This window comes from Nicotiana sylvestris, chromosome 5 (assembly GCF_000393655.2).
Source record: "Nicotiana sylvestris chromosome 5, ASM39365v2, whole genome shotgun sequence".
NCBI classification, from domain to species: domain Eukaryota; kingdom Viridiplantae; phylum Streptophyta; class Magnoliopsida; order Solanales; family Solanaceae; genus Nicotiana; species Nicotiana sylvestris.
The window spans coordinates 11987314-12014368 of record NC_091061.1 but is presented as its reverse complement, the minus strand read 5'-3'; the positions used below and the strand labels follow the sequence as shown (position 1 = coordinate 12014368).

The 27055-nt window shown below is 43.2% G+C and overlaps 1 protein-coding gene across 1 annotated transcript; it reads right to left on the bottom strand.

The window, feature by feature from the left end:
• Positions 1-21814: 21814 nt before the first annotated feature.
• On the bottom strand, positions 21815-26210 carry LOC138868276 (uncharacterized). Its single transcript, XM_070145817.1, has 5 exons — positions 25672-26210; positions 24294-24855; positions 23795-24115; positions 22159-22407; positions 21815-22000 (listed from the first exon to the last, which is right to left on the bottom strand). Exons 1-5 carry the CDS (start codon positions 26208-26210, stop codon positions 21815-21817), a joined length of 1857 nt encoding a protein of 618 aa, XP_070001918.1.
• Between the last annotated feature and the right edge of the window lie 845 nt (positions 26211-27055).

Sequence of the window (27055 nt, the reverse complement as noted above, 5' to 3'; positions counted from 1 at the left end):
ATACACAATACTATCCCCCTGAGCCTACATTCCATGCACCCGAGCCTCAAGCTTACAATCCACATTTGGAAGTGCTGGCAGAGATTGAAAAGCCGGTTAAGGCCCCTGAACAGGATGAAGTGCTAGTTCAAAAGCCTGGAGCAGTCCTTCAGGAACTTGCACGGGCTGGGCAATCAAGTCAGCGTAGCATACAAAGATCTGTGCCCTTTCCCAGACGTCCAACTCCCGGCTGGGTTCAAGATGCCTAAGTTTGATTTATATGAAGGGCACGGTGATCCCATGGCACATTTGCGGGGATTCTGTAGCAAAATGAGGGGGGCAGGCGGCAAGGATGAGCTGCTGATAGCTTATTTCGGCCAAAGTCTGAGCGGATCTGCACTAGAATGGTATACCAGGCAGGATTCCAGCAGGTGGTACACGTGGGATGATCTGGCGCAGGCTTTTGCGGGTCATTTCCAGTACAATCTTGAGATAGTCCCCGACCGTCTCACATTATTGAGAACTGGGAAGAAACCCGGGGAAAGTTTTCGCGAGTTCGGGTTCCGTTGGAGAGAACAAGCAGCTAGAGTCGATCCTCCCATGAGAGAGGGAGAGATGGTGGACTATTTCTTGCAGACATTGGATCCAACCTACTTTGGTCACTTGGTGACAACGGTTGGAAAATCTTTCAACGAGGTGGTCAAGATAGGGGTCATGATAGAAGAGGGTCTGAGGTCTGACAAGATCTTGAACTATTCGGCACTCAAGGCCACAACCCAGGCTATTCAAAGCGGCACGGGAGGTGCGCTGAGAAGAAAGAAAGAAGAGGTTGCCACGATCGAGGCAGGCAGTTGGTCCAGGGCTGGCAGGCCGCACTACAACCAACCCAGACCTCACAGGTCAAACTACCCATACAACCCACCACAAAATTTCTATCCGCCTCGAGAACCACATTGTTCCGTACACCGGGCCCAAGCATACACTCAGCCTCTGGTTCGCCCACAATGGCGCGCGCCGGCTCCCTAGAACATATATGCACCACCACAAAACACCTATCCTCCACCGAGGGCGTATAGAAACCCTTCAGGGGCAGGCTTCGGGGAAATCCAGATGCTAGGAATGACAGGTTGCGGAAGCAGAGAACTTTCACGGAGTTGGGAGAAACCTACACCGCTTTGTTCCACAAGCTGAGGCAATTGGGTTTGGTTAGTCCTGTCCAGACTCGAGAACCAAATCCCCCACCTCAGAACTTGGATCGATCAATCAGTTGTGAATACTGTTCAGGGATGCTCGGGCATGATACCGAGAAGTGCTGGAAATTAAGGCATGCCATACAGGATCTTATTGACACCAATAAGATCGAGGTCCAGACACCAGAAGCTCCTAACATCAACCAAAACCCACTGCCAGCGCACCACGAAACTCACATGATTGAGTTGGTGTGTGAGGGAGGAGAATTGAGAAAACCCTCACAAACAGTGATGATGATCCAAGCCGCCCCGAAAGAAGTCTCAACCAGTGGAGGAACGAGTGTACAGTCGCAGGGAGAAGGCGTCAAGCCGGTAGTGATATTGGGAAAGAGCCCGTCCGCCATAACAAGCAAACCCGAGCCAAGCAAGTTGGTAATACCAGGGATCCCGCCCACACCGGCAGTCGTGTTAAAAGGGGTATGTAGAGAACTGGTGACCATAAAGCCTGTGGTCCAGCTGCCGATGATTGACAGCAGGGCTGTGCCTTGGAAATATGAAAAGGCGGTGGTGATGTACAAAGGAAAACAGGTGGAAGAAGTCAGTTGTGAAGCGCAAGGGCTGACTCGATCAGGTCGATGTTTTGCTCCGGTGGAGCTAAGAAGAACCAACCCAGCTGCAACCAAGAAACCTGTGTCCGAAGAAGAGGCTGAAGAGTTCCTGAGAAAGATGAAAGTACAAGACTATTCCGTGGTCGAACAGCTGAGAAAAACACCGGCCCAGATCTCACTGTTGTCATTACTGATCCACTCTGAGGAGCATCGTCGGACCCTGATGAAGATATTGAACGAAGCTCATGTACCTAGTGAGATTTCTGTAAACCACCTGGAAACCATTACCAGCAAGATTTTCGAGGTGAATAGGGTAACATTCTCAGATGATGACCTGCCGGTGGAGGGTACGGAGCATAATAAGGCTCTATACCTAGCTGTCAAATGTGAAGACTCGGTGGTAACTCGAGTATTGGTGGATAATGGCTCAAGCGCCAATATTTGCCCACTATCTACCTTGAACCAGTTAAAGATCGACCACGGAAGGATCCACAAGAACAGTATCTGTGTCCGAGGGTTTGACGGAAACGGAACAGCCACTGTAGGGGATGTTGTACTTGAACTGACCATTGGTCCAGTCCTGTTTACCATGGAATTCCAGGTGTTAGACGCCACAGTATCTTACAACATGCTGTTAGGACGACCATGGATTCATGCAGCCAAAGCGGTGCCTTCAACCCTACATCAGATGGTGAAGTTCGAGTGGGAAAGACAAGAGGTCGTGTTACACGGCGAGGATACAACGTGCACCATGGGCGGAGCCATTGTACCTTTCATAGAGACCGCTGATGACAAAGGTCCTTGGGTCTACCAGATTTTCGATACAGGGTCGGCCAACAAAATTTCTGAAGGAGAAATCATCCCGCACCCTAGGGTAGCTGCCGCAACAGTCATGATGGTCTCAGAAATGCTGGGTAATGGATTTGTGCCGGGAAAAGGCCTGGGAGTCGAGCTTCAAGGGATTGTCCAACCTGTCTCCCTTCCTAAAAATCTGGAAACTTTCGGATTGGGGTTCAAACCAACCGCAGCAGACAAGAAGCAAGCGCGAAAAATGAAGAAGAGGGTCTGGTTTCTGCCTAAACCAGTGCCACGCCTCTCAAGGTCTTTTGTCAAAGCAAGTGCCAAGGGGTCACCGGTCCCAAAGATTCTAGGACCTTTGATCGGTATAAATGAAGACCTGAATCAGAGTTTTGAGAAGGCTATTCGCGGATGTCAGTATGGTGGAAGCTGGAGAAGGTTCCAGCAGAGCAGAGATACAGTTTGTGGGGCCTGAGGCCAAGACCAACAATTGGACGGTTACTCCTCTTCCTGTCCGAGGGGAGTCTTGGTAGTAGGCTTTGATTTATGTTTTGTGTGTTTTGTTTTGTCCGGATTATTCAAGGGTGTAATCCAAATTTTACTTTCGTTTTTGTAAAAGTGTGAACCCTTTTATCCCGCAAGTTTAATAAAGTTCTTTTCTTTTGTCCCATTTTAATTTTGTTTTGTTCTTTTTCTTTCTGAACAGTTCTCTTTTTACTGGTTCTAATGACATGGCATGCACAGCGGATCTTCGACCTAGTCTAATAAATCAATCTGAATCTGACTCAATGATGCAAGAGGTCGTTTGTGATGATGAAGGTGAAGCCTTCGAAGAGATAAACCGAGAATTATGCCAATTTGAAGAAAAACCCAAGCCTAACCTAAATGACACTGAGTCTGTAAACCTAGGAGAGTGATAACGTCCAAGAAACCAAAATCAGCATCCACATTGAGCCGAATGTCATGGAAGAATTGATCAGAACCCTCATGGAATTCAAAGATGTTTTTGCATGGTCCTATGACGATATGCCTGGATTGAGCACCAATTTAGTGGTTCACAAATTGCCCACTGACCCGGCATACCCTCCGGTCAAGCAAAAACTAAGGAAATTTAAAACAGAAATGAGTGTAAAGATCAAAGAAGAAGTAATTAAGCAGTTGCAAGCAAAGGTCATTCGGGTCACTCAATATCCCGAGTGGTTGGCCAATGTGGTACCAGTCCCAAAGAAGGATGGAAAAATCAGGGTGTGCGTCGACTACCGCAACCTCAACAAAGCAAGTCCCAAGGACAATTTTCCGTTACCCAACATTCATATCCTGATCGATAATTGCGCTGGGCGCGAGATCGGATCCTTTGTGGATTGCTATGCGGGTTATCATCAGATCCTAATGGACGAGGAGGATGCTGAGAAGACAGCGTTTATTACGCCATGGGGAACCTACTGCTATCGGGTAATGCCGTTCGGATTGAAGAACGCCGGGGCAACATACATGCGAGCAATGACTGCTGTGTTTCATGACATGATACACAAAGAAATCGAGGTGTACGTCGATGATGTGATCATCAAATCTTGGCGTCAGGAGGACCATGTAGCAGACCTAAGGAGATTTTTCCAAAGACTCCGGAGGTATGATATCAAGCTTAACCCGGCCAAATGCGCATTCGGGGTTCCATCAGGAAAGTTGCTAGGATTCATCGTCAGTCGACGGGGGATTGAGTTAGACCCATCCAAAATTGAATCCATCCGAGATTTGCCACCGCCAAGGAACAAAACAGAGGTAATGAGTTTGCTGGGTAGACTCAATTACATCAGCAGGTTCATCGCTCAACTCACAGCAACTTGTGAGCCCATATTTCGGCTACTGAGAAAGGATGCTGCAGAAGGTTGGACGGCAGAGTGTCAGGAGGCTTTCGACCAAATCAAAGGGTATCTGTCTAATCCACCCGTATTGGTCCCGCCTAAGCCCGGGAAGCCCCTAATTCTTTACCTGACGGTCTTGGAAAATTCATTTGGTTGTGTGTTGGGGCAACATGATGACACAGGAAGGAAGGAGCAAGCCATCTACTATCTTAGCAAGAAATTCACAGTACATGAGGTCAAGTACACTCAACTCGAGAAAACATGTTGCGCCCTAACTTGGGTAGCTCAGAAGTTGAAACACTACCTGTCTTCGTATACTACTTATCTCATATCCCGCTTGGACCCATTGAAGTATATCTTTCAGAAACCTATGCCCACGGGAAGGTTGGCAAAATGGCAAATTCTGCTCACAGAGTTTGATATCGTCTATGTAACGAGGACGGCCATGAAAGCCCAGGCGCTGGCAGACCATTTGGCAGAGAATCCCGTTGATGAAAAATACGAGCCCTTAAGAACGTATTTTCCTGACGAAGAGGTAATGCATACAAATGAGTTGGAATTGCCTGAGGAACCGGGTTGGAAGCTTTTCTTCGATGGAGCTGCAAACGCGAAAGGGGTTGGAATAGGAGCAGTACTCATTTCTGAAACAGGACGGCATTATCCTGTTACGGCTCAACTACGCTTCTATTGCACCAACAATATGGCCGAGTATGAGGCTTGCATTCTGGGTCTGCGCTTGGCTGCTGACATGGATGTCCAAGACGTCTTGGTCTTGGGAGACTCGGACCTCTTGGTACATCAAATTCAGGGTGAATGGGAAACACGAGATCTAAAACTCATACCATACCGACAATGCTTGCATGATCTGAGCAAGCAATTTCGATCGGTGAAGTTCAAACACATCCCGAGAGTTCACAATGAGGTTGCGGATGCCTTGGCCACCTTAGCATCAATGTTGCACCACCCTGACAAAATGTATGTTGATCCTCTACACATCCAGGTCCGTGATCAGCACGCCTACTGCAATGCCATAGAAGAAGAAGCAGATGGCGAACCCTGGTTTCATGATATCAAGGAATACCTCAGAATGGGGATATATCCAGAACATGCCTCTAGAGACCAAAAAAGAGCCCTTCGGCGTTTGTCGAATGGTTTCTTCCTCAGTGGAGGAGTATTGTACAAAAGAACCCCGGATTTGGGATTGTTGAGATGCATAGATGCCAGTCAAGCAACGACGGTTATGGCAGAGGTACATGCTGGAGTTTGTGGGCCACACATGAGCGGATATGTATTGGCAAGAAAGATCCTTCGAACAGGGTGTTATTGGCTCACCATGGAACACGACTGTATCACTTTCGTGAGGAAATGCCATCAGTGCCAGATACATGGAGATTTGATTCATTCTCCGCCAACAGAGTTACATACGATGTCAGCACCCTGGCCGTTTGTGGCATGGGGCATGGATGTCATTGGGCCCATCGAGCCGGCAGCATCCAACGGTCATAGGTTCATCCTAGTGACCATTGATTACTTCACCAAATGGGTTGAGGCTAAAACCTTCAAATCAGTAACCAAGAAGGCAGTGGTGGACTTTGTTCACTCCCATATCATCTGCAGATTTGGGATCCCAAAAGTGATCATCACGGATAACGGTGCGAATCTTAATAGCAGCTTGATGAGAGAGGTATGCCAACAATTCAAGATTACACACCGCAATTCCACCCCATATCGTCCCAAGGCGAATGGAGCAGTCGAAGCAGCCAATAAGAATATCAAGAAGATACTGCGAAAAATGGTGGAAGGGTCCAGACAATGGCACGAGAGATTACCCTTTGCTTTGTTGGGTTACCGCACTACCGTCCGAACTTCCATAGGCACAACTCCTTATTTGTTGGTGTATGGAACTGAGGCCGTAATACCAGCGGAGGTCGAAATTCCGTCCCTCCGAATTGTCGCTGAAGCCGGGATTAATGATGATGAATGGGTCAAAGCTCGATTGGAACAGTTGAGCCTGATAGATGAGAAAAGATTGGCAGCAGTGTGTCATGGTCAGCTGTACCAGAAGAGAATGGCAAGAACATATAATAAGAAGGTGCGCCCCAGGAAGTTTGAAGTAGGGCAGCAGGTATTGAAGAAGATCCTCCCACATCAGGTCGAGGCAAAAGGCAAATTCGCCCCAAATTGGCAAGGGCCTTATATCGTGACCAGAGTATTGTCCAACGGTGCTTTGTGTTTGACAGATGTCGAGGGGAGATGTGTCGACATGGCTATCAATTCAGATGCAGTCAAGAGATATTATGCGTAATTTCTTTAGTTACGGCAATTGTTGGTTTATTTGTTTGTATTTGGCATTTATTGGATAATGAGATGACGGACACAATTCTTTCTTCTATCCAAACACTTTTTAACCCTTGTTTCCCCCTTTGAGCCTTAAGTAATTCTTTCATACCCCTCTTTTGGAATCACTAATGGAAAAGGCATGAAAAAAAAAAGAAAAAAAGAGAGAAAAAAAAAAAGAGGAAGATAAAATCATAAGAAATACAAAACCGTGGGAACTACGTTTGACCTGATTCCTCAAAGAGGATACGTAGGCGCCTCACGACTCGGTCATAGTATGCATCATAGTGAATATAGGGTGCATAATGTACATAGTGTGCATAATAGGCACAGTGTGCGTAACGCACATAGCGCAACATAAGTGTAAAAAAATAAATTCCCCAAGCAAGAAAACTGGGGCAGAGGTTATGTTTTAGGTTCCAACAAAGGTTTGATTCCAAAAGTTGTAGCACATCACCCATCCAATTATTTTCAATTTCATAGCCTTTCTTTAACTCCACACCAAAGCCAACATCAACGTCCAAAAGACCTCCCGATCAATGTTCAAGAGATGTCGAGTCAGGCAAATGAGACCGAGAATAATACACCGATCCCCAGCAAAGAAGAGGATCGTAAGACTGGGAATGAATTGATGGTCAAAGGAATCTCCAGAAGAGAGGGTCGTATCTACAACGCCCCGATTCCCCGAAAGAAATAAAATGAGAGAGTCTTATCGGTGAAAACCTTCACAGGCACCGAGAGGCGATGTAAGATGAGGGATATGAAATGAGAGAGTCTTATTGGTGAAAACCTTCACAGGCACCATTAGGCGCCTGGAGATGAGAGAAAAGAGAGAGTCTCATTAGTGAAAACCCCTCGAAGGGCACTATGAGGCGACAAGATAGATCAACAAAAAACGACCACATTTGCAACGAAATGGACAGTCATTTATCATCCCCAGCAAGTCAGACCACCGGGCAAATCGATTGATACAAATAGACTAGGTCGGGAATCTATGGTGCACGTCATGATCACGGGGACCAGTCATGTCCTCCAGATAAGTTCTTCTGAGTTTCTTCTCCCCACCAAATATGGGTTCAGAAAGATTTTCTCCTTCTAGCTTTTATTTTTCTTCCTAAAATTTGTCTTGAAAAGGATTTTTCAAAGCTTACTACCAGAGACCGAAGGGGAATTCATCAAATGCAGGATAATACAAACAGTCTTAAAAGCCGACCCCAAGCAATGCAGTGATCGTGCCCGGCAATTTTGGAGGAAGTAAGCTCCTAAAGGGAGTGGTTTCGGGAGTTAAAAGCAGACTCCCACAGCATATGCTTAAAGAGAAAGCAGAAAAGAGGATTAATTGAAAGCCAATCCCCAGCAGGCTAGAGACCCCCAGCAGGCAACTCTGTCCACTAATCAATTATGGGACATAGAGCAAGAAAAGAGAAGAAAGAAAAAATCATCCGCCAGAAAGGCACCCTCTACCACCACGGTGAAAACTAATTAAACCCTTTTGTCTGCTGCAAGAAAACAAAGGATTGATGATGGCAGCAAGATGCAACGCCAGGGAAGTCACCAAAACCGGGGCAGAAAATTTTCTGCCGATTGTCAAAAAATTTTCGGAAGAACGGGGGAACAATATCAAATACATTTAAGTTCTAGGTCGCCCACCAGTATAATGCGGGAATACATTTAAGTTCTAGGTCGCCCACCAGTATAATGCGGGAATACATTTAAGTTCTAGGTCGCCCACCAGTATAATGCGGGAATACATTTAAGTTCTAGGTCGCCCACCAGTATAATGCGGGAATACATTTAAGTTCTAGGTCACCCACCAGTATAATGCGGGAATACATTTAAGTTCTAGATCGTCCACCAGTATAATGCGGGAATACTTTTTAGCTCTAGATTTGGAATCAACAACCTCACCTGAAGGCGGAAGGGTACAACAGAGATCCCCAAGCAGGAAACAATAAAATCCCCTGCACCAAGAAGCAGAAGGCCGCAAAGGCAAGCGCGCAGTTCAAAGGAAGAAGGGACGTGTCTCAAAAGAAGCAGTTTGGGAACGTTATAGCATGTCCAAAATAACAATTTTGATAAGGGAAGCCATACCACTGGAGAGGCCATTGAAAGATTTAAATAAGAAAGCCATGTTCCCAGCAAATCAAGCAAAGTGATGAGAACAGACATTCAGAAAAGGTGAAGGACCAGCATCATCTCCAAAGTTCACAAAATAAGGGCATCAGAGGAAAGCGTTAGCCGACAAGAAAGCAAGGCAACAAGAACAAGTTAAAGATAGATGAGATCTCACACTCTAGCTTAGCTTCTTGTTTTTCTTTTCAAGAACAATGTAACAAGGAGATCAGTGAGCAGTAGCATCCTACAGCAGCATGCAACAGCGCACAACAGCAGCAAGCACTACAGTCACACGGTAGTCCCAGTTACCAAAATTTCCCGAACTACATTGACCTGATTCCTGTTAAGCCCAGGATATGTAGGAAACCTCTGAAGCAAAGGTTCGGTCAAATCTTTTTCAAAAATGCTTCACACGGAGTATTCGGACGAGCAAAAATCGCCCGCTTTATCTTTGCGCGAAAACCCTTCGTGTCCTCGTGCAAAGAGGGGCAGCTGTAAGCACGTGATTTTTGCTTCACGAGCAATCACTCCAAAAGGAAAACAAATAGTGATAAATGACCTCACTGTACAATTTGTCGCTTTCCGAGACATGTGTTGTTAGTCATTTGTGGGTCTGCCCGCTTTGCATTTAATCTCACCGATCAAAATACAAAGCATGTCTGTCAGGATATTCAAAAATCATAATTCGGTCGTTAAAAAAGAACGAAAATTCGAAAAAAATGTATACATGTGCATCGTTCGTTCTAAGTTGTGATTTAACTTACTTAAACATTTTAATTTGGTATGATAATTGTGTTGAGGTGTTACATTGTTGTTTGTTTTAATTTCATTTGTTTTATTATTTATTTTGTTATTTTTCATTTGATTTAGTTGTATTTAGAAAACAAAGAAAAGAGGGATTAAAATTGATTTGGGCCCAGAAAGTGAAACAAAAAAGGCCCAAAACCGGCACTCAAACCCAGTCCAAATCTGGCCTGCCCAAACGTTGGTTCAAACGACGCCGTATCAGCGTCCTTATTAGAGCCGTTGATCTGACTCAAACAAACGGTCCTGATCAAGCCACTCATTCAACCCCAAACGACGTCGTCTTAGGCATTTGATCTGAGCCGTTCAACCCCTTGATCCAACGGACCCAGGTTTTCCCCCTAAACCCGTCCAGTTTTGACCCGATCCAGCCATACCCGGCATCACCCACTACCAAAACCCAAACGACACCGTCTTCCCTAAGTGGATAGATCCTGGCCATAGATCTCATTTGATCCGACGGCCAGGATCTAAACCCCTAGACCATATATAAACTCAACCCTTCACCCCACGCCCCCTATACGAACCCCCCTTCAGTCATCTCCTTCCCCAAGCCCTGAAACCCCCAAACCCTAACGCCGCCCTAGTTTCCCTTTCACCAGAACCCGGCGGCACGAACGCCGGTGATCACCTCCTGAACACCCTAAGACCCCCTCGCTCTCCTGAACATGGATCTGCTATCCATTTGCCTCGAATCACTTTCCTTCGTCTCGAATCTTCATTTGAAGATTTGAGTCGAACCCGGACCTATACCAAATTACCCCATCTTCATACCAGACACTCCCCTGACCCTCCTCGTGACCAAACCAAGCTTGGTTTGGTCCGAATCTACCCACAACTCCTAAAAAACCAGATCTGAAAATCCAGACCTTAGAACACATGCACCTGGGAAATCAGGCCGGTCTTGAAAGGGATTTTGAGGTTTAATGGATCTTGACCAAGGTGTTCTCATGTGAGAACACCCTGGTTAAAATTTATTCAACCTCAAATGGTCAAAGCTAAGTCGGACTTGGGTCATTTCGGTTTAAACTTCCCCAGTAAGTGTCCTCTCTCCTTTTTAGTTTTGGTTAAGTTTGTCAGCATGATTTGTTGTTGTGAGTATTTGTTATTGTCTGTTACTTTTTCTGTTTTCTTCCATCTCTAGCAAAGACCTTTTATTTGGTCGATTGATTTTCTATGTGTGTGTTCTGAATGTATCCTATGATAAGCATGTCCGATTAGGATAGTCGTCGCATGAATAACTTATATAGGTTCCCAGTGATTGACCAAGTTGTCCGAAGCCCTTTAGGTCCCTGTATGTGTTTGTTTATTTGAACGACTGATTATTACCTGTTATAATTAGTATAGTCGACTCGATAAATGTCGTCGATTAGTTCTCTACAATTGATGGATCAAATAAGGTAATAATTTCACGTGACTAATTGAACCTTGTCACTGACTGAATGCCCCAGCATTGTCTGAAATGAGTTTGTTTGCATTGCAAAAATGACTGAAAAGGTTCAGTCCAGGGCAGTCCTGAAATTGAACTTTCAGAAGTTCAAAAATGCCCTGATGCTGCAATAGGCAGGGCAGTAATAATCAAGGGTTAACAAGGGTATTCTGGGGTGTTGAAAAGGACAGAAAAGATTAGTTTAAATGAACTGACAAGTGAGGTACTAATTAAGATTAAACTAATGCCAATGGGGAACAAGACATAAGAGCATGAGAGTTTAAAATGAATACTAAAATGAACCCATAACTCTTGATTAAAGAAAAACCAGGCGTGGGGAACAAAGGGGGATGGCATCAAAAGATGCTTAAGGATGGGTTTAATAGGTATGGGCAGACTGCAAGTTGCAGGATCCAGGCAGCTTGACTGCACTGGGTTATTAGCTTATAAATAAGCTGTTTCAGAACATAAAAAGGGGCTGGAATTTTTAGTCTGGAGGCTGGAACTTTTAGTCTGAAGAGAGGTCTAGCGAGTTTAAAAGAAAAACTGAAAAACATAAGGTAGTTTCCAAAAAACATTGTAACCAAACACTGTCTGAAAGTTGCATAAGAATTTATAGTGGTCGAGCTGTCTTGGCCAAGTTTGGTTGTTTGCATTGACTGAGCTGTTTGTGGTTGTCGAACTGTTGGTGTTGCTGCATTGAACACTCTGTTATTGTTGTTGCTTCCTTACTCTTTCCTGGGGTTGCTGGTTTGGTACTCGACTATCTGCTGGTTCTTTTGTTCTGGGAAATATTGCTGGTTGTCTGTGGGCTATGGAAAACACTTGGATTTTTGATTTGTTGCTGTGTATCTGCTGTTGCTGTGTTTGCTACATACTGCCCAGCTGACCATTCCTTTCTTCTTTTCATTCTCTATACCAGGTACACACCTAATACACTGTCAGATGTAATTGGAAACTTGAGCAAGAATACAAATGAAAAGATCTGAAGAATGTGTTTTTTATACATAGTTTGTTACCTTAAATATCATGTAATGTAGAAAAATGCTATTCTCGTTTGGATGTTGGAAGTAGCTTGCACGCCTAGTAGATATCAATGCATGGTAATTGAATATCAGTTTGTATATGTATGCTGTTTAGATAAAGTATTCTCAATGAATTAGGTTGCATCTCAGATTTAGTTTACTTTGCAGTATATGATGTAATGTATCCCAAGCATGAAAACTGTACATCATGGTTTAAGTTATTCCTTTTCTGATTAATGGTCTCATATAACTAGTAAACCACCTGTTAAGACAAAGAACACAAAACTTGCAATATCAACCTCATGAAGGTCGAGTTCAGGTCAAAACAGGCCAAGCAGGCCTGCTTCGAGCAAGCAGTGGCCCAGGTTTGGCCCATCACGCATGGGTTGGATTTGGGCCCGTGATTATTTATTCGACTGACTGTGCACGCAGCCTCGTTCCTGATTTTTAAGCATTTCCGAATTCTGTTATAAATAACTTGCAAGCATGTAATTAATTAGGACTATCTACTGTTTTCAATTGATAGAAACAAACACGACAAGAAACGTAGTTGCTATAGGATATCCTTTTAAAATAAGAACGAGATGAGCCTCGACGAAAAATAAACAAAACGCGCAGGCTGCGGGGCCCTCGTTAAACGTATGGTATCGAAGCATTCAGTTTCCAGGATGGGTCGTTTAGCAAATCTCACGGCCCTCCCAGAATAATAACGCGATAGTCTCTTTAAGCACGTATTTAATAATTTTACCTTCTTAAATTCGGGTGCACATTTATGTGACCCAAATCCGAATCTCGACGGATTCGAAATGCGTTTCTAATCACGGGTACATTGATTGTGACGTGGTTCGAGATGCATGTCCATGACGTTGCAAATTCATTAGAAATAAAGAACGAGGTGAGCCTCGCCAAATAAAAATACAAATTGCGGGGCCCTCAATAAATATTGCTTTAAAAATTGTTTAGGCTTCGGGATGGACCGTTTAGTAAAATTCCACGGTCCTACCCAAAATAAATACGCTAGTCGCTTTAGGCGCGCCTTTAATAATTTAATTTCCTTAAACTCGGGTGCACATTGATGTGACCCAAATCCAAATCTCAACGGAGTCAAAGTGTGTCGACGACCACGGGTACATTGATTGTAACGCGGTTCGAGATACATTTTCACAACGTTGCAATTCTTGATAAAAACAGTAAATGATAAAAGCGGTTAAAAGTTAAATTTTGCACATAAGTTCACACTTGTATAAAATCAGATAATCAAGCCGAATATAACAGTTGAGCGACCGTGCTAGAACCACGGAACTCGGGAATGCCTAACACCTTCTCCCGGGTTAACAGAATTCCTTATCCGGATTTCTGGCACGCAGACTGTAATATAGAGTCATTATTTTCCTCGATTCGGGATTAAAATTGGTGACTTGGGACACCCTAAACCTTCCAAGTGGCGACTCTGAAAGAAATAAACCAATCCCGTTTCGATTGTCCTTTAATTGGAAAAAACTCCCTTGCGCCCCTTGCGGGTGCGGAAAAAGGAGGTATGACAATGATGATGAGTTAAACTCAGGAGCAGTCGTACAGCTCATGAAACTAGTAGTGGAAGAAGGCCATGCCGAAATAAACTCAACAAATTTAACCTGGGACTGGAGAAATAAGTACATAGAGTATTTGAAGACTGGGAAGTTACCCTTGGATCCCAAAGAATTGAGAGCTCTATGCACGAAGGTAGCCAGGTTCAATTTGTCCGAAGGGACATTGTTCAGAAGAACACTCGATAGCCCACTCGCCACATTCTTGGGGCGGGAGACACCAAATATGTCTTGAGAGAAGTTCATGAAGGCACCTGTGGAAATCATTTGGGGGCAAAGTCTTTGGTTCGGAAGATAATTAAGGACATGTATTACTGGATTGACATGGACAAAGATGCAAAGGACTTTGTATGAAGATGTGACAGCTGCCAAAGGCATGCACTGATGATCCATCAACCCAGAGAGCTACTCCTTTCGGTCTTGTCCCCATGGCCATTCATGAAACGGGACATGGATATCGTCGGTCTCCTGCCGTGGGCACCTGGTAAGGCTCAAATCATACTGTTTATGATCGATTATTTTTCTAAATGGGTTGAAGCTCAAGTGTTCGAAAAAGTCTGGGAAAAAGAAGTCATTGACTTCATCTGGGACCACATAGTTTGTCAGTTTGGGATACCAGCTGAGATCTTATGTGATAACGGGAATCAATTCATCGGCAGCAAGGTAAACAAGTTTTTTGAAGACCATAAGATTAAAAAGATACTATCCATTCCCTATCACCCTAGTGGAAATGGACAAGCGGAATCTACAAACATGACCATACTTCAAAACTTGAAAAAGAGGTTGACCGATGCCAAAGGGAAGTAGAAGGAAATTTTGCCCGAAGTTTTGTGGGCATACTGTACAACCTCGAAATCTAGTACCGGGGCCACTCCGTTTTTATTGGTCTATGGTGTTGAAGCACTAATACCAATTGAGGTGGGAGAACTGAGCCTCAGGTTCTGATATGCGACCAAAGAATCAAACGGTGAGGCCATGAGCACAAGCCTAGAACTATTGGATGAAAGATGTGAGGCTGCCCTAGTAGGGTTGGCCGCCCAAAAACAACGGATAGAAAGATATCATTATCGAAGAGCCAACCTCTAACACTTCAAGATCGGGGACTTGGTTTAAGAAAAGTAACACTGCACACCTGGAACGCGAACGAGGGGAAGTTGGGGCCGAATTGGGAAGGACCATATTGAGTCATCGGGATTAACGACAAAGGCTCGTACAAACTTGAAGTAGGAAATAGTGCACAATTAGCGAACAACTGGAACATGACGCACTTGAAGCGGTACTACTGCTAAGGTACGATCTCGTTTACATTTTTATAATATTATGAATCAAGCTAACACTTGCAGGCAACAACCAAAGGGGGACGTGACTATTAGGTCTGAAAGCACGCATTACACTCTTTTTCCCTTGAACCGGTTTTATCCCAAATGGGTTTTCCGGCAAGGTTTTTAACGAGGCAACAATGGATCGTGCTAACTTATATTCGAAGACCAATTTTAAATAAGAGTTAACGGTTGCATCAATAGTATCTAAGTTCTCCCGAGGTCGACCTGAAATACTGGAGGCTATCAACCACGGGTTAAGTTTCTTAGCAAGGAAAGAAGGAAACTTTGTACCTGAAAAGCTTAGACTCGGTGGGTAGGATTTATTGTAAGGGCCAAACAGTCAAGTGAATCATGCCCACATAGGCCACCTTAGCCATAATACAAGATTTTACACGCTTTCGATCATGTATTTTACACACAGAAATGAAAGAAAGTTTCCACCTTGCTATTACACATTTTTTCCTCTTAAAGCATCGATCCTAAGGGCTATCTTTATTCTAGGACTGTATAGCCAAGGGCTACCCCTACATGTGCCTAATGGCTATCTCTATTCGGGAACTATCAAGCCCAAGGGCTACCCTTACTCGGGGACTATCGTCCGAAAATAAGTTTGGGCAACTCGGGCTATCAAATCGTGGAGGAACCAAACCTATTAGGTAGTGCCTAAACCTAAAAGGCCACGGCCATGCTAAAAAAATGGTTCAGAGACGTTCGAAGTTCGTAATAAAAAAGTAAGGCCTTCATAAAAAATCAAAACCTGCTATGGGTTCCTCGACAAAGCATCGTCTAAAAATACTTAAGCATCTTGGGAAACCTTCCGGCTACTCCAAGTTTTCAAAGCCTCGAGCAAACAAATTTGCATCGAAGTCAGGTTCTGTTCGGGTTTTCAAAAAACGAACTTCTTGTTACTACATTCAATTCTATGCTAAGGCATTAGAAATATATGTAAGAATGGTTATCTTTACAAAGGCCCAACAAAAATGGCCTCAAAATAAACAAAAAATATACACAGCACAAAAATAAAAATAAAAATTAAGGCATCCATGCCTGATCTTCGCCGGAACCCCATTCGGCACCAGAATCGTCACAGCCTTCAGATCCTTTGGAAACATCAGAGTCCTCTGCACCCTCGGGCTCAAAAAGTCTCTTTGCCTCGGCCTCAGGATCTTTATCCTCCTCAATTTCGGCTGACAAGTCGAAGCCTCGGGCATGGATCTCTTCGAGGGTCTCACTTCGAGACAACCGTCTTACATATTCGGCATGGGTCTTTCGGTGGGCCTCGTCTACTTCAGCATCAGCCTTGTATTGGGCCACCATCTCGTCGGCATCGACAGAGGTGGTCTCCATCTTGGACCTCGTTGCTTTGAGCTCTTTACCAATAACATCCTATTCTGTGGTAGCCGAGCTCATATGTGTTTGGAGATCCTCGTTTAGTTGGGCCCATTTATCAGCTTTCTCCTTCGCCACGTGAAGCTGAACCTCCACCGAAGACAGCTTTGCTTGAGCAGTTTCCTTCTCCGAGGCCAGCAGATCCATCTTGCTCTTCCACCCATCGGGCATGAATTGGATTTCGTCCATCTCCTTTTGGAGTTGGTCTATCTGGTCGATCTTCTGTTGGACCTACGAGGATTTGTCGTTAGCTACCATGACTAGTTACTTGTTTCTAATTTCAAAGACCATTACCTTTTCAACCAAGTCGGCATGCTCCCGTCTTAGGACCGATGCTTTCTTCTGAGCCCTATCCAGCTCGGCCTGGAGGTCATTGATGGCCCCTTTTTGTTGCTCGCTGAGGAGCTTGTACATATTCCTTTTTTGGGTAGCTCCTTAACCTCAAGCTCAAGCTGATTGACCTCGGCCCGTTACCGAAGGATCTCCTGTGATGAAGAACTGAGGCATGCGAGACAATGAAAGATGCGAGGACATCGAAACTTAAGTAAAAATAAAAAAAGGCATAATGATGCCTTACTCGGTTCAGTGCCTGTTGAGCCTCATTGAAAGGCACGACATATTAACCTCTTTCATTTTTTCTTAGTCTTTCTCGGTTACCAGGTATTGGAGATAGCTTGCTACACCCACGGGAGTAGACAAAATCGGGTATCCTCTGGGATGGTAAAAATAACTGATATCTTGCGACCGGGGTTCATACTCGAAGCAGGGAATTGATTGATTAATTGCAAGCTTGAACTCTGACCGCCAGCCTCTAAGGATGTGTCCTTCTTCGGAACTTCCAGGTAACCTAGCCCGGAAATATCTTCTAAAGTGGGCGAGTCCACATCGTTAAAAAAGGAATGAAGGGGATCATTGATTTGCATCCAATTCGCACTCAATAGTGAGTGGAAACGGTCATTGGAAGAATAGTACCCAATAAGAGTCGGGGTCGATTTTCACAGGGAGTTACTAGGGGTGTTAGGAGAATACACTTGATGAAAGCGAATGGAATAACTAAATTGCACTTCCACAAAAGGTTTTGATTTCTAATTCTATTTTTACTCTAGCAATTATAAGCTAAGAAAAGAAACAAGAAGTGAATGATTGTCTTTGGTGTTTTTCCAAATAGTTAAAAAGCCTAGGGATGTGAACATAACCTAGGTGTTCGCATAATGGGTTAAATACGTTAATACTTGTTTTGTTGATTGGGGGTGTATTATAGCTCTCAACTCTACGTTACCCATACCTCTCGGTCAAAGAGTGAGTTTCCCCAATTTGGCTTTCTCAAGTCCAAATGGGTATCAAACAAAATACTTGATATGAGCTCAAGTCGAGTCCTCATTATCTCTAGTTTGAACCCTTTAATTAGGCTAATCAAACCCTCAATTAGCCCAATTCTATGTTAGCCAAGTCATCCTAAACTAGGTCCATCTTTCTCAAGTAGAGACTAAGTCAAAAAGACATGAATCAGTGTTTGCAACCATTAATTCTAAAATTGAAGTATAAATAAAGCTAAATAATCAACCCAATCATAAACAAGCATTAAATTAAGTACCCAGAAGGTTTACACACTAGGGTTGGGTTACAATGCTAGTAAGAATCTAGCTACTCATAGTGGGAATTGAAAAAAATAAAGAAGAAATACTAATTAAACTCATAATCTAAGATTAAAATGATAAAATATAATGTTTAAACACTAAAATAGTCACAAACTTCCTAAAATAACAAAATGTAATGGCTACAGCAACTCAAACTTCGAAACTTGACCTAAAAATGTGAAACTCGTACTTTTATAGTAGCCCAAAATTCGCTGACAAAAATTCCCCTGGGAGGTTCTGCGACTGCACAATTCCATATGTGGTCCACAAATTTCTTCAGTTGGCAGGATCTTGGATTCTGCAGCTGCACAATTCTGGATTGCGGTTGTGAAGCATCTTCTTCGACCCCATAATTCTTGTGTGGTCCACACTTCACCAAGGCTTTAGGTCTTGGTCTTTTGCACACTCTCTAAACTTTGAATCATTTGTTAGTGCAGGCCTCGTTCTGCAGCCGTACAATTCATGTGCGATCCGCACATTGGCCAAATTTCTGCTGGGCGTTTTCACTTGATCTGCGGCCCCAGATGGAATTTTGCGGTTCATACTTTCTTCTGCGACCGAAAAAATCCTTCTGTGAACCGCACTTCTTCAGTTCTGCGCCCTTTCTTGCCTTGTGATTCGGACCACTCCTTTTTGAGTTGGATTTCATCATGGGAGACCAAACGTCGAACATTCCTGCAATTTGCACACTTTCATTAGTTTCGGGAACATAAATCAGTACTTTCAGACTAAAATAAAAGCAAAAAGGTGCTAATAAATAGTTAAAATCCCCACTTATCAACTCCCCCAAATTTAAGTCTTTGCTTGTCCTCAAGTAAATAAATTAGTTCCCACCTCCTTGAGTTAAGGACCATTTCAACGAGTCAAAGGTGAGCCATTCAAACATTAGTTGGGACCAATAATTACCCACACTACTCATGCATCACCAACAAGGTGACAAATCAAATATTCATGCAAATATAGTTCTAATGTGACATTTGAACTTCAAGAATTGACTTTACTCATCAAAGACTCTTGTTCTATCATATAGGTCATGGTGGACTCCAAACTCTTCCTCCTCTACTTTCCATTTTCCAAGCTCACTTAAAAACATTAGCACTAATTCTTAAGATTCATTGAAAGGTTCACTCGTCTCTCACAAGAGAATATCACAAGTACGACTTCAAGTACCATAGGCTTGCCCCTCGTGTAGATCGCTACTAATGTAAGCTCAGTCTGTTGAAATTAAGTAGGACTTATTTCGGGTTGTGATGAAGGCTTTTGGATTAGGGTAGGATACCATATGGGTAAGTGGTTACACCTTTCCTTAAGCACTCCACATTTGCATTTCTTGGCTAACAATTGCCAATTCTTAGAGGCATTTTCTTTTCATTGGGGACTAGAGAGACTTAACATCACTCTTTCTTGTTCATATCATTATTTTTCTCCCTTTTTGATTTCTCATGCTAGGTATCACTACCTCTTTTTTGAATCCATCAACCCTTTCGCTTATTAGGTTTTGCATTTTTCTTTTTGTTCTTTTCTTTCCTTCTCTTTTCATAGAGATCATTTATTTTCTCTTTTTGTGCCTTGATACCTTTCCAAGTTCCTCATCTCTCCGCCAAACTTATGTTTTAAGCCACTTGTTTCATAAGAGTGTTAAAGAAAGTTCGGGTGCCAAGAGAGGGTCACGACAAAACGGGTAAAGGCTTATAACATGGTTATCAAATGAGAAAAGGATAGAGGCTCAAAGGGGATTGACTAGGGATAGCGATATTGGTTGGCAATAGAAAGCTCAAACGGGCCAAGGAAAGCATACAATCGCTTCTCAAACCAAGCAAAACTTAGGGTTTCGCCTTTAAACATATTCGGGGCAAGTTCTAGACCATTTGCACAGACACTTAGACTAACAACAATTCATCTCACCCCTCACGCAACTACATTGTAAAAGAGGATAGAGTCGAGAGCCTACAATGACCACATTCAAGTTTAAAGATCACTATGGTCCAATTAAACCACTCGATGACTACCAAAGTCAACTCAAGAGTCACAAAGTCACTAACTAGAGCTATTTATTTCAAAAACCTTGTTTCTAACCATAAGAACGTAGTTATGTGGGTTGGTAAAGCATGATTAACTCTTCGAGAATTACTTGATTAGGTCTTTTTATTCATTACTACTACTATTATTACCTAAACACAAAAAAATGGATTCATTCCCTTAAGAAAGTTGTCATGCCATCCATCATTGGGACGAGTAACCCGGTTCACATAAAAACTACCTTTGGAAAGAACCGTAGCGTTAAGAAAATCAAAGGCTTATTATCTACTAAATCATAAAAAGAAGCTACTTAACAAAATAAGAACTAATATGGAAAAGATAGAGAATCTAATAAGCAAAAATAAAAATAAAGAAGCTAATGAGCAAAAACTACTAAAGATATAATAAATATATACAGAGAGATAAAAGATAGATAAATACAAATATAAAAAAAAGAGTGTCATCAAATTATTACATACCAAATGTATCAAAGTGTACCAATATGTCAAATAAACTCCATCCCCCCCCCCACCCGAATGAAAGTAAGCATTGTCCCCAATGCTTAGTAAAATAAGAGTAAAAGAGGAGAGGGTAAAGAAAACTCCCTAAGGATCCTTGGACATCTCAATATCCCCAGCAATGTCATCTCCCTCAGTATAAGCCAACTGAATCTTATCATCATCAAATCTAGGCGTGGCTGGGTTGGCAAATATTTCATGCACTGCCTCAGTAGTGCCGGTAACAAGGTCCGACTCATCAGACTGGCCAGCTGGTGCTATTGGTGCAAATGGTGCTAAAGGATCTGGGGCAGACTGGTGTGGGTCAATCAGCATATCAAAGGGAAGGTCTCCGGCTGTAGCAAATCTAGTCACCTCCTTTCGGAGCTTGTCCACTAATTTCTTGCTGACTTGGACTTCCTCGTCTTCTTTACTTCCTTTCCCAACTCCTGAATAACTGACTCGTGTTGTACCAAGGTGTCCATGATAGTCTTCTGGTTCTTTAGAATCTTCTTCAGTGTCTCCTCAATGTTATAAGGAGCATGTGATGCCTGTGAAGTGGACTGCACTACAATAATACTAGACAAGCCAGACCGCTTTGCAGTAGCTATCTGCATCCAGTTATTGAGACTTGCCAATGTCTGGGAGACTCGCAATGCAGATAATGGGGCAGTGGGCATGGGCACTAGCCTCGGAGCTGTAGTAGGAGCTGAGGTAGGAGCCATGGCAGGGGCTGTGGATGATGGCGGAACCATAGTAGCAACACTAGAAGAAGGCTCAGCAGAGATGGATGGGAAATCAGTTGCCTCAGAAGCTACCACTGTTGGTTCATCATACTGGCCTGTGGTGGTAGAAGGCTGGACTTTCTTTTTTGGGTTGCTCGCATCCATCCGTGAATACCAATCGAAGGGCTTCTTCGCCTTCACCTTGGTGTCAAAATCTCTCTACTTTACCTTTGCAATAGTAAGCTACTCTGTGATAGTGTTGGGGTAAGGGTAGGCCGAGTTGTCCTGCCGTGCTATCAATGAGATGTTGGCCGACATCACTGCACCCACATTGATTGGGTACTCGAACATAATGGAAGTCACAAGAACTGCCCGAGGAATAGGAAGGTGAGTCTCGTTCTGGCATGGATCTGATTGGCTACATACAAAGGTCTGCCACCCCTTTGCCTCAAAGCTCAAAGTATTCCGCTGAATGGGAACCCCAGTGGTAATTCATGGTGGTGGTGGTCCTGGTGGTGCTAAAATCTCAGCCAACCAAGGACGGACTTCCTTCTTAATTTCAGACTTCTCCAAATGCTCCTTCGGCTCAACATCCTTAAAGCCCAAGTACGCGTTTAGCGTCTCACCTTGAGGTTGCGCTCTTTGGTCACCTTCATCCCTTTCTTTATATGAGCCATACTGACATAGAATTCACGGATGAGGTATTATTTGACATCCTCTACTCTCTTGGTGAACCACATCTAACCCTTTTGTTCTCTGAATTGCCTCAATATAGTTGGGTTGTACTTTTCCAAATCCTTTAATAGAAACTGTCTCTCAAGAGTTAGCGACCTCACTGGCCACCATATACGAAAACTGGTGAAGACGGCCAGACTGATAAAGCAATCCTCCCAATCCTCTTTCTTCTTTGATCTTTCAAGCCCTATAGCTGTAGCATCTCCTTCTCTGCCATCATTGGGGATATCATGTGTAACTTGTGCTGCAGGGACTGGTGTAGCCAATTGCTCAGACGCCTGACTAGCACTCTCTAATCCCTCAGAGGTGCTGTGAGATGAAGACGACTCGTTCCTGAGCTGGTATCTCCCCTACAGCCTCGGTTGTGTGGACGACTGCTCCTACTGAACAGAGGATGAGTTGCCCTATGACACTTCCCTAGACGGGACATAGGAGCTAGACTCGGAGAGGTCTGCACCACTCCGTCTGTCGGCTGTTGTTTTCTTTCTTATTGTCTTGGGCTGGCCAAGGGGAAAGGCACTTTTGCCTCGACCCTGAGAAAACGGTTTGCACATTTCTATTGTGCAGCCGCACTTCTGAGGCCCAAATATGTGAACTCTCTGATGATAGAAAAATGGTCAATCTGCGGCCACAAGAGGATATTTGTGGTCCCTACAATTTGACTTGCGGCCCACCTTGGAGTCTCAAAATTGAAGATTCTCTGATGATAGAGAAAAGCCTAATCTATGTCCACAAGAGGAAATCTATGGTTCGCACATTTGACCTGCGGCCGCAGATTCCTGCCTCACATAAGTGTCTAAAAAATGCATATCTACAAACTGCACAATTCAAGTGCGGCCGCACAATTCAATTCATTAGGAACAAACAACTATTTTAGTCTACATTTTTCAATTTCTTGCACAAATAGGCATGTCAACATTGTAAAAGCATGAAATTTAACTAACCTAATCCCCGCAAAGCATGTATCAAGTTAGCCCAGTTCAAAACTACCCCACATGGACATACAATGAAACTCTAATAATAGATGGCCTAAAAGAATTAAAAAATCTACAAATTAAACTAACTTAAACATTAATATGAAATTGAAGCATACCAGATAGAGTGAATGCACTGAGTGAGTAATCTAGGTGACTGTGTGTGGGGATAGTTGAAATCTCCAAGAAAACTTAGCAGGCAACAATGTTTGTTCAAAGTGGGAAAAGAGTAAAATGATCCCTACTATTATATTTATACCATTCAAAATGAGAAGGGATCAGAGACAAGTGCGGCCACATATTTTCATGTGCGGTCCGCACTCTTTAAACTGGGCGATCATTCTTAGAACCTAATCTGCGGTCATATTTTCAGGTGCGGTCATAGATTGACCTCTGCATTGACAAGCTTAAACTTCAGAGAGTTGGTATTTTTGATGTTTCAAAGGTGCAGTCCGCAATAGAAATGTGCGGCCACAATGCTCATCTGCTATGGCACACATAAAAATGTGCGGTCCGCACAAAGAAAGTACGGTCCACACTCTCTTGGGAACTCAGCCATATATTCGTTCACAATTCTTGTAAGTCACACTCACCCCTGTAGCACACATCAAATCAATTTAGAACAAAAATAACACCTAAGTACAAAAGAAAAAGGAAAAGAAACATGGGTTGCCTCCTAAGAAGCGCCTGGTTTAACGTTGCGGCACGAAGCAGAATACCCTCAAGTGAAATGAATGACCGCCACAATATGGATATCTCCAACCTTTCCCAAGTCGTGCTTCACCCGGTGACTATTGACTTGGAATACTTCATTGTTTTTGTTCTTCAAGTCTAATGCGCCAAAAGGTGTCACACCCACAATTTCAAAAGGACCACTCCACTTGGATTTTAGCTTCCCGGGAAACATCCTCAACTTTGAGTTAAACAACAATACAAGATCGCCCACCTTGAACTCTTTGTTCCAAATGTATTTGTCATGAAGATATTTCATCTTTTCTTTGTACAAGGATGAACTCGCATAAGCATGGTACCGGAACTCATCTGATTCATTCAAATGTGCAACCCTCAAGTTAGCGGCTACATCCTAATCAAGATTCAACTTCTTTAGAGCCCACATGGTCTTGTGCTCTAGTTCCACCAGAAGATGACAAGCTTTCCCAAACACCAATCGGTATAGTGACATTCCAATAGGTGTTTTGCAAGCCGTCTGATAAGCCCATAATGCATCATCAAGCTTTTTGGACCAGTCCGTCCGATAATACTCTTATCTCCCAGTTAGAGACTTCCACTTTCTCTCTAGCTTGTGGGTGGTAGGGAGTCATGACTTTGTGAGTAACACCATACTTTCTAAGTAAAATGTTGAAAGCCTTGTTGCAAAAATGTAACCTCCCATCGCTTATAATTTCACGTGGAGTACCGAACCTTGTGAAAATATTCTTCTTCAAGAAATCCACCACACTTCTTGCCTCATTGTTGGGTAAAGCAGCGGCCTCAACCCATTTGGACACATAATCCACCGCGACCAAGATGTAGGTGTTTCCACAAGAACTCACAAAAGGGCCCATGAAGTCAATACCCCAAACATCCAAAATATTAATCTCCAAAATGGTTGTGAGAGGCATTTCGCTTTTCTTTGATATTCCACCATCCCGTTGACATTCATCACATCTTTTTACTAACTCACTAGCATCTTTGTAAAGAGTAGGCCAATAGAAACAGCAACTAAGCACTTTGGCCACCATTCTTGCTCCACCATGATGTCCACCATATGGCGAAGAATGACAATCCTCAAGAATTTCACCTTGCTCTTCTTCCGATACACATCTTCTAATCACCCCATCCGTACAAATCCGAAAAAATGTATGGTTCATCCCAATAATAATCTTGACAATTTCATTTGACCTTCTTCCTTTGACTTGAAAAGAACTTATTCGGGATGATTCCACATATAAGAAAATTTGCTAATCCGCGAACCATGTCACCTCTTTCATTGAAATTTCCCAAAGTTGCTCATAGAGGAAGGAGTCATTGATTTCAAGGCCATATTGCAGCCTCCCCTCCTCCTCCAAATGAGACAAGTGGTCCGCCACTTGGTTTTCACTATCTTTCTATCTTGGATGTCAATATCAAATTCTTGTAACAAGAGAACCTATCATCAACCGAGCTTTGGAGTCACTTTTTCTCATAAGATTACGAATCTTCGCATGATCCTTATGGACAATGACTTTTGCACCTATTAAGACAGGCAAAACTTCTCAATTGAAAACACAATAGCAAGGAGTAGTTGACTTGGGCACTATTCATGATCTTACTAGCACAGTAAATCGGATGAAAAATCTTATTGATGCATTGTCCCAAAATAGCCCCAACTGCTACGTCACTTGCATCACACATGAGTTCAAAAGGCACACTCCAATTTGGAGCGGTGATGATGGGAGTAGTTATCAACTTGAGCTTCAACAATTCAAAAGATCTCATGCAATCATCCTTGAAATGAAACTTAGCATCCTTCTCAAGAAGCTTTCACAACGGGTTCACCACCTTAGAGATGTCTTTGATGAAGTGACGGTAAAAACCCATGTGGCCTAAGAAACTCCGCACACCCTTCACCGACGTTGGGGGTGGAAGCTTAGAAATTACCTCAATCTTTGCCTTGTCAGCTTCAATTCTATTCCTTGAGATTTTGTGGCCAAAGACAATACCTTCCTCGACCATGAAGTGTCATTTTTCTCCCAATTGAGCACCAAATTTGTTTCTTCACATCTACCCAACACTTTGTCCAAATTTGCAAGACAATCATCAAAAGAATCTCCAACTACTGAGAAGTCATCCGTGAAAACTTCAAGGTAATCCTCCCCCATGTCCGTGAAAATAGCCATCATACACCTTTGAAAAGTCACCGGTGCATTGCACAAACCAAATGGAATCAGCTTGAAAGCAAAAGTACCATAGGGAAATGTAAAGGTTGTTTTCTCTTGATCTTCCGGAGCAATGAGAATTTGGTTGTAGCCCGAGTATCCATCAAGAAAGCAATAGAAGGCACGACCGGCCAATTTATCGAGTATTTGATCTAAGAAAGGAAGTGAAAAGTTATCCTTCCTTGTAACTTTGTTGAGCTTCCAACCGGTCATCATTCTAGTAGGAACCAACTGTTTCTTGTCATTGGTGACCACCGTCATGCCCCCCTTCTTTGGGACATATTAAATTGGAGAAGTCCATGAAACTATCAGAGATAGGGTAGACAACCCCGACATCCAACCACTTGATAATCTCTTTCTTGACAACTTATTCAATAGATGATTTGGCTCCATCCTCCAACTTGATCTTATGCATGAAAAAGGCAGGCTTATCCCCCTAATATCTACCAAGGTCCACCCAGTAGCTTTCTTCCTCTTTTGTAGCACCGCCAATGTGGAATCTACCTTTACGTTAGTCAAATAAGAGGAAAGAATAACCGGTAAAGTAGAACAAGGACCAAGAAATTCATACCGAATATGTGGAAGCAATGGCTTTAACTCCAAGGTAGGAGGCTCTTCAATAGAAGGCTTTGTAGGAGGAGGAGTCCTATTTTCAAGATTCAAGGACAATTTTCGAGGTGTATAGTTGTACGACCCCATTCCTTGCAAAGAATTCACACATTCCATGAAGCCATCCATCTCGTCATCATCAAAGTTAAGCAAGACAGCCTCCAACACATCACCAACATTGATTGTAGCACTTGTTTCATCAACAATAATATAGGTCACCAAGTCCACAAAAGAACATACCTCATTGCTATTTAATTGCCACATGGACTTACACACATGGAAACCACTTTTTCATCACCAACCCGGAAGGTGAGTTCTCTAGCTTCAACATCACAAAGATCCTTACCCATAGCAAGGAAAGGTCTCCCGAGAATAATCGACACCATAATCAACCTCACAATCTAGAATGACAAAATCCATTGGAAGAATGAATTTATCAACACGAACCAAAACATCTTCAATCACTCCCAAAGGCCTCTTCATGGTACGATGGACCA

Excerpts from the sequence above, each read along its gene's own strand:
- LOC138868276 (XM_070145817.1), bottom strand. The coding sequence starts at position 26,210 with ATGACGGTGGTCACCAATGACAAGAAACAGTTGGTTCCTACTAGAATG. Across the intron at positions 24,116-24,293 it reads TCTCTAACTGGGAGATAAGA|GATGTAGCCGCTAACTTGAG; the intron begins GTATTATCGGAC and ends AATCTTGATTAG. Across the intron at positions 22,001-22,158 it reads GTTTTCGTATATGGTGGCCA|TATGGCTCATATAAAGAAAG; the intron begins GTGAGGTCGCTA and ends ATTCTATGTCAG.